The sequence below is a fragment of the Miniopterus natalensis genome, chromosome 17, assembly GCF_054644295.1.
Source record: "Miniopterus natalensis isolate mMinNat1 chromosome 17, mMinNat1.hap1, whole genome shotgun sequence".
NCBI lineage: Eukaryota > Metazoa > Chordata > Mammalia > Chiroptera > Miniopteridae > Miniopterus > Miniopterus natalensis.
In genome coordinates, this window is record NC_142097.1 from 580,156 (window position 1) to 592,374 (window position 12,219).

A 12,219-nucleotide genomic window follows, 5' to 3' on the forward strand; every position below is an offset into this window, starting at 1 on the left:
ATCATATAGAGAAGGAATAGTCGTCTTAGGCAATTAACTGTGTGTGTTTTGGTTTGCCATGGGGTTGAAATGTGATTGTCTACTTGACATCAAACCTGAGATGCATTTAAGAAGTGCAGTTTTATGTATAGGAAAGAATGGTCAGCAGGGAAGGTAGCTAAAATGAGAGAAATAAAAAGTTCAATGTAAAAGATGAAAGTTTAAGGTAGTATAGTTTCATAGAGTATGTGTAATGCCATAACTTCCATTTTGTACCTTTTCAAAGTGTCAGTATAGATTATCAGTTTTGGACACTTGCTTAAGAAGAGAGTAGCTTTTGTGGTCAGTGTTTAGAGGAGTGGTGTCAGGCCTTGGGCTGGGTTTTGGAAAGGGAGATTGTTTCAGTTGAAAAATGGTCTTGTATTATTTATCTTTAGTCAGTGGTAGTTTGCCATGTGTTTTAGAAAATAATTTACTCTAGATTCCACTCCTAGGAATGTATCCTAAGAATCCTGAACCATTAATCAGAAAGAATATAGGCACCCCTATGTTCACAGAAGCACAATTTACAATAACTAAGATCTGGAAACAGCCCAAGTGCCCATCAGTAGATGAGTGGATAAAAAAGCTGTGGGACATTCACACCATGGAATACTATGCAGCTGTAAAGAAGAAGAATCTCATATGGATGGACCTGGGGAATATTATGCTGAGTGAAATAAGCCAGGCAGAGAAAGACAAACATCATATGATCTCCCTTATATGTGGAATCTAAAGAACTTAATAAACTCATGAACAGAATAATGTCAGTGACATGGAAGCATGGATGAGACTGACGAATGTCAGAGGGATGGAGGAGGGCGGGTGGGTGGAGGGGGAGAGAGTAACCAAAGAATTTATATGTGTATATGCACAACTCAAGGACACGGACAATGGTGGGAAGAGGAACTGGGGAGGGGAGTGGGACGGGGTGGAACGGGTCATTGGGGAGAAAAAGGGACATTTGTGATATTTTAAACAAAAATAAAATCTAATAATAATAATAATAATTTACTCTAGGGTACTGTGCTGATCATTTCTTTGCCAATGCTGTTTCAGTTCTGGAGTCTTAGATTCATCTCTCGAAATATGAATGAATCTCTTATGCTTCATCTTTTGAGTAGAAATCATCCTAGGGCAATAACAGTACCTGGATTGACTTGCAGGACACAGGATCTGGCAAGTGCTAAGCCGAGAAGCATGAAATGTACACATTTCTTGGCTCCACAAGTGACCGAATGAGTCTTTATTGGCAACCAGTTGGGTACTTCGATGGTTGTGAGAGAGTGGCTGAGACCTCTCTCTTGCTTCTCCTCCTCTTGCTGTTTTTTCAGTTTATTTCCTTGAATGTATCCCTTTTTTAAAGTAAACTTTTTTCGTTTTCAAACTTTTTTGCTTTGAGGCATGAGCTTTTCACTTTATTTATTTATTTATTTATTTACTGGATCTTTCAAATCATTACAACAATATATTATATCATTCATACTAAGTGGGGTACAGGCCATTCCAAGTAAAAGATCTAAAATAGAAAAAGGCTTTTTCCTTTTTTTAAATTAAAGTTTTTATTTTGGGTTAATTGTAGATGAACATGCTGTTGTAAAAAACAGTACACAGAGCCCTGTACCCATTACCCAGTTTTCCCTGATGGCAACATTCTGTGAGTCTGGTATAATGTCACAACCAGGATCTCCACACTGATGGAGCCCATCTTAATACCATCTGCCCTTACTCACATTTCCTGTTTTATTTGCATTTTTTGTGTGTGTGCATTTAGTTGTATGCAAATTAATAAGTCTTAGACTTACAGAAAAGTTACAAAAATAACAACATTCCCATATGTCTCACACACAGTTTCTGTGATTCACATCTTACTTGACTATGGTACATTCGTCACAACTAATGACTGAGCTTGATAACATCATTATTAACTAAACTTCACACTTTATTCAAATCTTACTAGTTTTCTCCTAATTGTTTTTCCCCAGACCCCATGCAGGACCCACATTACATTTAGTCATCATGTCTCAGGCTTCTCCAGAGGGGGGCAGTTTCTCAGACCTTCCTTATTTCTGATGACTTCAGCACTTTCGAGGAGTATTGCCCAACTGTATTGTAGAATGTTCCTCGATTTGGATTTGTCTGATGTTTTTCTTACGGTTATAGGTTTGGGAGGAAGACCACAGAGGTGAGGTGCCCTCTTGGGTCTGTGAAGGGTGGTGTGGTTGACAGGACTTGCCGATGCTGATGGTAAGCTTGCCGCAGGCTGCCAGGCTGCTGCACTGAGGTACAGTGGCTCTTTGCTCCTTCCCATCCTGTCTGGAGGGAAGTGACTGCAGGGCACATAGAACATTAGTGGCTGTGCTCCCTCCCTGAGGGCAGAGTATGTCTACAGAAATTATTTGGAATGTTTCTATATGGAAGGTTTGTCCTTTCTCATCCATGCATGTATTCAGTCTTTTATATTGGTATGCCCTTGTGGGTATTTTATACTAAAGGTTATAATCTAATACTGTGTTACTTATTTTTTTGCTAAATTGTTCTGCCTTTAACTACTGGGAGCTCTTCCAGTTGGCTTCTGTGTCCCTTTGACATACCTTGTCGTTTGTTTTTTTGTTGTTGAGTACTTTCTTCCTTTCTGGTATTGCGAGGTGTTCAAGGCTTCTCTTGTATATTTTTCTGCTCAGACCTTAGAATCTGCTCCAAGGAGCTCTGGTTCTTTCTATTGAAGATGGAGTTAGAAAATGCTGTCTGGGCACTGGCTGGTTAATACTGGAGTTTTTTGGCTTCTTGGCCTTCAGAGACAGCTGTGAAAGAGATATGTGTATACTAACTCATGTATACACATGTCTGTACAGTACGTCTTCACTTAATGCCAATAGGTCCTCAGGAACTGCAACATGAAGTGAAATAGCATTTATTGAAACCAATTTTACCATAGGTGAATTATAAATAAAAGGTGAATTTCTATGGCATATGGTCACAAAAACATCACCAGACTTCTAAATAAAGACCCCAAAACAGTTCTACTATTAAACGTTGTAATAAATGTGAGCTATATATATATTTAGAAAGGTTAATAATAAGTAAGATAATTATTTTCCAACCATGGGTTCTGACGTGTAGCCAGAGCCTATGTCAGCAGTTTAGGATGCACGGGGAGACAGGAGGCCCTTCTGTTGCAGGGGTACTCACACCCACACCCACAGTCGCTCTTCCTGGGAAAACGGAGACACCCAGTTCACCCACATGTACAGCTTTGGGATGTGGAAGGAAACCAGAATTTCCAGAGGAGGCCCATGCAGACTCCACAGACAGCGTCAGAGTCAGTGGCTTCTATGAGGTCCCCACTTAACATTCATTCTTAGGAAGCACCAAATACTTCAGGACTTGTGTATGGCTGGAGTGTGGCAGGTCATTGGTGTATATGGACAACAGATTTCTGACATACATCACTGGTATGCTTGGGTCTACATGTCAGGGGAGCCCCGGTCATGAAATCTGATTCACTGCCTTAAAATGAGTGTTGAGCATAGGCTTTACTTAATGAAAGAGACTGAGTTGTACGATGACTCTGTGGGTAGGTATTTATATGTAAGGCTTTCTTTCCCTGACCTGATAGTATCAGAACATGACCAATTTCTGTGTTTCTAGTCGTCACTACTCTCTCTCATATCGATGCCGCCCCCCCCCCACTGTCTCTGAAAATCAATGGAAAACATCTTCTGGTGAGGATTAACCAAAAAACCCCCAAAAACATTTTTCGTGTTTAAGAGAAAACAATGATGTTAAGTGTTAAAATTGTGTACTTATCCTGCTAAAGAATCATGATGAGTTTGTATTTTCAAGGTAATGCTAGCCTGGAATTTTTTTGTTTTATATATTTCGGGGAGGGGAATGGTTTTATTTATTAAGCTCATAGAGGACTTAAAAAAATCATGGTCCTGCCTTTAAAATAGTGATGGAAATAAAAAAGAACAGGAAAAAGTTTTAACAATAAAGTGATGAAAAGAAAGGGCACCTCTTTTTTAAAATTTTTAAAAAAAATTTGTCTTTATTGATTTCAGAGAGAGGAGGGAGAGAGAAACATCAATGATGAGAGTTGATCAGCTGCCTCCTGCGCGCCCTCTGCTGGGGATCTAAGCTGCCACCCAGGCGTGTGCCCTGAGCGGGAGTCAAACCGTGACCTGGATTCCAGGTCGATGCTCAACTGCTGAGCCACACTGGTTGGGCTAAAGGGCACCTCTTAATTCTTTCCTCTCTCTACTAAAATCTATAGTTTTGTGAACAGTAAATATATTCTAACTAAAAATCTCCAGGATTTTGTTCCTAACATTTTTATAACTAAAGGAATGAAATTTTCCATGGTACTTATAAATGTCATTTGTTATACAACAAATATAACAGTATCTGTAATTTTTAAATTCCCTGTGTTACTGAAAGCAATAATATCGGTCATTGGAAGAGTAAAGAGATAATACAGCCCGGCCGGGCGTGGCTCAGCGGTTGAGCATCGACCTAGGATCCAGGCGATTGGGGTTCAATTCCCGGTCAGGGCACATGCCCTGGTTGCGGGCTCGATCCCCAGTCGGGGGTGTGCAGGAGGCAGCTGATCAGTGACTCTCCCATCGCTGATGTTTCTCTCTCTCCCTCTTCCTTTCTCTCTCTGAAATCAATAAAGACATATTTAAAAAATAATAATAATAATACAACTACTATTTCTACCACCATAGCATCTTAGAAGTTCTTCAAGCTTCAGCCTCTGTGGCCCTGCAGTGGCTCTCACCTGGGAGGAGGGTGCTCCGTGCTCTAGTGGGTGGAGACCATGGATGCTGCTAAATGGAAGTGCACAGCGACCCCCCCCTAATGCAGACAGAATTTTCAGGCCTACAGTGTCCATTGTGCTACTGTTGAGAAGTCCTGCAGAGGGCTAGACCCATGGTGTTTGCAGAGATAACCTCTTCAGATGGTTCTAGAAAGACAGCATCAGAATGACCTGTGGTTTATTAAGCCCTTAGGCGCTGGGGAGGATGTGTGCCTCTCACCAGCTCCAGCTGGGAGTGCACTCTGAGAAGCTGACATGGAGCGGCTGTGACATGGTCCCTGGTGTGCACAGCTCTCGGTTTGTCTGGCTTGTCATGTGACCAGTGTCGTAGCTCAGGACTGTCTCATCTTTGTGGAGTGGACCTCCACACACCCTCCCCACCCAGCTCCTTCCACTAATCCTACCGCTTCAGAGGCCACAGAGCAGCTTCTCGGGACAGTTTCTTACAGTTGAAGTTTTATGTGAGTAAAGGTTGCAGACGGTCCCCAGGTGCTGCCCTCCACGTAGGCAAGTGCTCAGCTGTCACCTCGGGGCTGGGCACTTGCCTTGGTCTCCTACGCGCAGAGCGAAGCTGAGAAGGGGCACCTTCTGGCTGCGTGGGAAGGTGGGCTCCTGGGGCCGGCAGGTCCTGGTCCGAGTTCTGCTGTGTCCTTCTTGCTGTATTGTCACAAGCATGTACACTAAGTTTCTTCACATGTTAGAGGGGCTTAAAACCTTTCTCATGTGTGTTGTGCAGATTGGATGGGGATTAGCTGTCTCTTGCCCAGCGAGCGCTCAGTAGGCAGCAGGTGATGTTTGCATTGCCAGCTGTTATTTTCAGAGGCCCTTTCAGTTTTAACCTTCCCTTCCCCATGCACCATTTTATGCCTGCCTTCATCGCTTCCTGACCCCCAGTTAAGACAGAAGTAAATTATATACTGTATGTTGTATCATCTCATCGGTTGGATATGTAGTCTGACCATCTTGGGTTATTTATAGTTAAAATAAATGTGGTTGTCATACTGTGATAGAAAATCGACCTTGGATGGTGCGGGTGTGAGAATTGTTGAGCGCTGTGCTCATGGTTGCTGTGATTAAAGTTTTAGATTTCTGTGGTCTAGTTCTTAGCAAAAAGCGGTTCCTTTTTCTTGTTGCCTTATACTGCTTTGATTCGTGTGCCTCTGTTTATTGCTTCTAAGTTTGCTGTGGTTGGGGAACCTGGATTATCAAGTTTAAAATGCTCCCTAGGTTCAGGGCAGATAGGCTGTGAGTTGCTAGCCTGGAACGGCTGGGAGCTGGGGCTGGGGCACCTGTTGGGGTGGTGAGGACAGAAGGCAGACTTTGCTTCTAAAATCACTTGTGGCAAACATCCAAGGACCTCACCAGTTTTGGTGATTGAGATTGTGGGCCGTTTTCTTACATGGAGCTAGTGTTGAGCTAAATCAGGGGTGCAGAACTTCTGTCCCACGGACCTACACGACCAGCAGAATCATTTGGCCTGGCCCTGCCAAGGCAACCGCAGGCAGGACTCGAAATGCAGTAAATCTAGGAGCTTTTTTCATAGCTCATTTTTAAGTTGATAGTTTTGTAGGGCCCACGAATGAGGCTATAAATATCCAAAGGGCCCCTGGCAGAGAAAAGGTTCCCCACCCCTGAGCTAAATGCATGTATCTGGGGGCAGTTGAAAGGATTAACAGAATGATCTTTTAGTATAAATGAGACTTCGGGGAAACTCCCTGCTTCTCTTCAGCTATTCCCTGTGGGTGGTCCACTTTGCTCACGTTTTCCTGAGAACTCCTCCTGCCACGTGCTGGTTTTCATTCTCTTCTCTACCTTTCAGGCGAAGTCCTGCGTCTGTCACGTGTGTGGTGTCCACCTGAGCAGGCTGCACTCTTGCCTCCACTGTGTCTTCTTTGGCTGTTTCACAAAGAAGCATATTCACGAACATGCGAAGTCGAAACGGCATAACCTGGGTAAGGTGCCCTCTGACCTGTCGCACTGGCATTGGGACAGCCACTGCCCTGGCTCTCTGTGTTTTGCATTTAGGTTTGCGGTCCCACCCTCCTTAAGTCCTCTACTTCTGTCTAAAATAATTTGTGACCTCCGTGTGAAATTCCTCAGGAAGTGAGAGATAAACTGAACTCAAATGGATCATTGTACCCAGCTTGCCTGTGGCATTTAAGTTGGTGTTAAGATTTTATGTGATCTCAAGTGATAAATTATGGTGGCTAACTTCTTATATTTATCTAACCTCCTTTGAAAAGTGCTTTTTCTTTAATGGAGTATTAGAGCCTCATCTTTCTCTATGAAAAACATGGTTAGGAATTCGATTGGACAAAAATTTACAAAGAAAGATCTTAAGTGCAGTATTAGGTTACTGATGTCAGCATGGAGTTGGGTGTACATAGGTGATAGTTTTGCTTTCAGGAATGAATTTTGTTGTTTTTAAAAAATATATCTTTATTGATTTCAGAGAGAGGAAGGGAGGGAGAGAGATAGAAACATCAATGATGAGAGTCATTGATCAGCTGCCTCCTGCACGCCCCCCACTGGGGATTGAGCCCGCAACCCGGGCATGTGCCCTGACCGGGAATCGAGCCAGGATCACCTGGATCATAGGTCAACACTCAACTGCTGAGCCATGCTGGCCAGGCTAGATTTTGTTGTTTTGAGCCATACAAGGTCATGAACATACTAACAGCACTGGCATCAGGATGCGATTACTTTTCTTGGACTTAAAGATGGAAATGCGCACAGCAGGAAGGTCACATAAACTGCAAGGGTGGAGAACCTTTTCTCTGCCAGGGACCATTTGGATATTTATAACATCATTTGTGGGCCATACAAAATTATCAACTTAAAAATGAGCTATGAAAAAAAGCTCCTAGATTGATTGAATTTTGGTCCCACTTGTGGTTGCCCTGGCAGGGCCAGACCAATGTCAGGACGTTCCCCACCTATGACATAAAGCAAGGTTCTGCTCATGGTTTTCTTTTCTTAGCATGGTCATTAAATGTTTGCCTCCTTCAGAATAGTGTTTTCTGTTAAATTTGTGTGATTGTCAGGGTATCCTTAATAAGAAAGACACTTTCAAAAGGTACAAGCCAGAGAACCTGTTCTAGAAATTGGTTGTGTATTCCTGGCTGGAAATGGTTCCTCGATCACAAAGCCGTGCACTGCTTGTGTCCACAGGGCTCCTGCAAGCAGTGCTCACAGCAGAGGCAGGGCTGAGACCAACACAGGCATATGCCTGGTTTTTCTTCTTTTTTTTTTTTTTTTCCGAGAAGCAAGATAATGTAAGGCAAAAGAGATCTCTATCTTACGTGATGTGTTCATGAGTCAGCTGTTTCATTACAGACACAGGGAAGCTGTCACCTCAATATCACGCTATGTGCAGTAGCTACAATTATAATGGAAACAGTAGAGAACAGAGAAGTAAATCCATGTCTAAATGGTCAGTTAAGCCCTGGCCAGGTGGCTCCGTTGGAGCATCCTTCCATACACCAAAAGGTTGTGGGTTTGATCCCTGGTCAAGGTGCATATGGGAGGCAACCAGTCGATGTTTCTCTTTCACATCGGTGTTTTTTTCTCTTTCTCTCCCTTCCTCTCTCTCAAATTAATAAAAACATTCTCTGGTGAGGGTTAAAAAATAAGTAAATAGTCAATCTATGACAAAGGAGGCAGGAACATACAGTGGGGTAAAGACAGTCTATTCAGTAAACAGTGTTGGGAAAATTGGACAGATATATGCAAAAAAATAAAATTAGATCACCAACTTACACCATATACGAGAATAAACTCAAAATCCATTAATGACTTAAACGTCAGACTTGAAATTATAAAACTCCTAGAAGAAAATATCAGCAGTAAAATCTCAGACATTTTTTTTAGCAGTATTTTTTCTGATCTATTTCCTGAGGAAGAAAAACTAAACAAATGGGACAATATCAAACTAAAAAGCTTCTGCACAGCAAAGGAAACCAACTAAATGAAAAGAGAGCCCTCTGTGTGGGAGAACATACTCACCATTGATACATCTGGTACGGGGTTAATTTCCAAAATATACAAAGAACTCATACAACTCAACACCAGGAACAGTCCAGTTAAAAAGTGGGCGAAGGATCTGAATAGACACTTCTCCAAAGAGGACATACAGATGGCCAAGAGATGAAAAAATGCTCAAGGTCACCAGTCATCAGAGATGCAAATTAAAACCACAATGAGGTATCACCTCACACCTACCAGAATGTCTACCATCTACAAGTCAACAAAGGACAAGTGCTGGCGAGGGTGTGGAGAAAGGGGAACCCTCATGCACTGCTGTGGAAAGCAGTGTGGAATTTCCTCAAAGCAAAAGAATATATGCACCCCTATGCTCATTGCAGGATTATTTACAACAGCCAGGATACGGAAGTAACCCAAGTGTCCATCAGATAAAAATGTTGTGGTACATATATAAGATGCAACATTACTTGGCCATAAAAAAGAATGAAATCTTACTATTTTTGACAACATGGATGGACCTAGAGGGTATTATGCTAAGCGAAATAATCAGACAGAAAAGACAAATACCATATGATTTCACTTATATGTGGAATCTAAGAACAAAATAAACAAAATAGAAAGGGACTCATAGATAATAACAGACTGTTGGTTGAAGAGGTGGAAGGAGTTGGGGGCTGGGTGAAAAGATGAAGGGTTAAGTACTAATTGGTAGTTATAAAATAGTCACAGGGATGTAATGTACAGGACAGGGATTATAGTCATTGGTATTTTAATAACTATGTATGGTGCCAGGTGGGTACTTGAAATGTCACGGGGAACACTTTGGCCCTTGTCGGTGTGGCTTAGTTGTACCAAAAAGTCACTGGTTTGGTTCCCGGTCATGGCTGCACATACCAAGATAGCTGGTTTGATCCCGGTGGGATGCGTACCAGAGGCAGCTGATGTTTGTCTCTCTCCCTCTCCCTTCTTCTCTAAAATCAGTAAAAACATTAAATAAAGAGGGGGACGCTTTGAAAATATGTGATTGTTTAACCACCATGCTGTACACCTGAAGCTAAGATAAAATAATGTTGAATACAAACTGTAATTGAAAAATAAAATTTAAAAACCTCACTTTGGTGTTAATTCAGTCAACCTGATTGATAAACTCTGCCTGTACTTTTGCAAGAAAAAAGTTTGATAAAGTTTGCTTTAAGAAACAAATCATGAGAAAGATCTACTCTTTGCTGAGCCCATGATATTGAAGGGTTCATGTGTATGTGTTAACAAAGCTAGAAATTAGTTTTGTGTGTCCAGGTGGTGAAGAGGGAAGGGAGCTAGAGAAGGGATGTGGGGATGGCGGCCCTGCCCTACCTTTCGGTGTGTCTTGGCCTTTCCTGACTTACTAAGAACAAACTTTGTCCTTCCCCCTGTCCCCACCCTTTACACTCAGAGCAACTTCTTAGGCTGTTACACTCTGGTTGTCATTTTTTGGAGGGTGTTTGCAGAATGCCCAAGGGTAATTTAATGGAGCAACTGAATGTCGGAGGAGCAAAGAACCTTGACTTCCTTGGGCGGAGTTCTGCCTCCAGGGCACACCCGGCAGTACAGTACAGTGGGACCTGAAGTGCATTACTAGAGAAATTTCTCGCTGGGCATCCAGTTTTTAATGGGAGTAGATGAGAGGCCTGAGGTGAGTCTTGCCTGAATATTGGGGGTGAAGCAGTTGAATCAAGTGTAAGTAGCAGCAGGGTTGTTGAAGGCCTGTGGAAGGACAGGCAAGTGTGGCCTGGGATGAAAAGTTCTACTTCCTTAGTGCATCTTGCCCTGTAAAACTGTCTTGATGTCATAAAATACACACATCAGGAAAAAGAACTTTATATCAGTCAAATTTTCTACAGGGCGGGACAAAGGTTGGTTTACAGCTATGAGAGCATGAAACACAAGAGTTTATTCTTGCATTACTTATTAATTACTGTATTATTTCCATAAGAAGAGCTGTAAACCTACCTTTGCCCACCCTGCACCCATCTGTACTGGTAGGTGTGCTAAACTGTGCTAGAGCCAGGTCACTGAGGCAAACTCAGAGCTGTTTGATTTCACATTTCTTAGTTTTAGGTTGAGTCACAGGGGTACTTGGATTTTGCCTGCGTGAGCCACAAATGGTGTAAGAGTGATGCCTTGAACCTGTCCTGTCCACCTTAGAAGAGTGATTTTAGTTGCCCAGAAGAGTACGAGTGAGTACCCACGTGTGAAGCGGGGTGCAGGGTGTCAGCTCACTTGAGTTGATGTTTTCCCTCCATTCTCAAGGTCATTCTGTGACCAGAGGGGAAAAGACCAGCCATGCATGGTGCCTGTGTCAGCTGATGGTGTGGAATTGCTGAGGAAGCTGATGTATAAAGACAAAACCATAGGAGAGTGCCTGCGACCCAGGGCCAGCTCCACACTGACCCGCTCGCTCTCACCCAGGCTGGGGACTGGCTGGCACCCTCAGCTCCTTGCCTTGGGGCAGTCAAGGCTGTGTCCTCGGAATCTTCATTTTGACTACGAAACAGTTTTCCAAATTAACTACCTTGATTATATGTGTTGCTTTGGGTTTTTAAATTTTATGTTGAAGTGACATTTGCATAAACTATAATTAAACATTTTAAAGTGCACAGTTCAGTGGCGTTTAGTCACTGACAATGCCAGGCAGCCACCACATCTGCTTTTAGAACTGTCACTTCAGCCCCCACCATCAGTTTCCAATTCTTCCCTACCCCAGGCCTGGCAGCCATTAATCTGTTTTTTGTCTCTATAAAAATATGGAATATTTTATATAAAAGGAATCATCTAGTATGTGACCTTTTTTGTAACTTCTTTCTCTGAGCGTGTCTTCAGGGCGCTCCATGCTGTAGGCTGTGTCAGTGTTTCCTCCCCTCGTGGGCTGTGGTGGAGACGACAGGACGTTTTCTTAGTCATCCATCGGTAGGCGTTTGGGTTGTCTCTACTTTTTGGTTCTTATAAATAATGCCATTGTAAACATTCACGTATAAGTTTCTGTGTGAACCTATGTTTTCCTCTTGGATATATACCTGGGAGTGAAATGGCATATTCTGGATAATAAGCCCTTATCAGATACATGACCTGCAGGCACTTTATCCCGTTCTGTAGGTTGTCTTGTCCCTTTCTTAGTAGTGTCTTTGATGCACAGAGTTTTACTTTGAATGAAGTCCAGTTCCTCTCTTTTGGTGCTCATGGTATTAAACATACAATCTGTGAAGATTGACTCCTGTGTGTTCTTAGGCCTCTATGCTTTTAGCTCTTACGTTTAGGCCGCTGGTCCATTTTGAGTGAATGCTTGTCTCTGGTGTCAGGTAAGGGTCGAGCGTCATATTTAGCATGTGGAGATGTAGTTCTAGTTGTCCCAGCACCAT

The 12,219-nt window shown here is 42.7% G+C and overlaps 1 protein-coding gene across 1 annotated transcript in view; it reads left to right on the forward strand.

Moving 5' to 3' along the window:
• Window positions 1–12,219, forward strand: part of USP22 (ubiquitin specific peptidase 22) — a 54,270-nt gene that overhangs the window by 10,930 nt on the left and 31,121 nt on the right. The window contains exon 2 of the mRNA XM_087825729.1: window positions 6,660–6,792. Coding sequence (XP_087681855.1) covers window positions 6,660–6,792 — 133 coding nt within the window. The remainder of the gene's footprint in view (window positions 1–6,659; window positions 6,793–12,219) is intronic.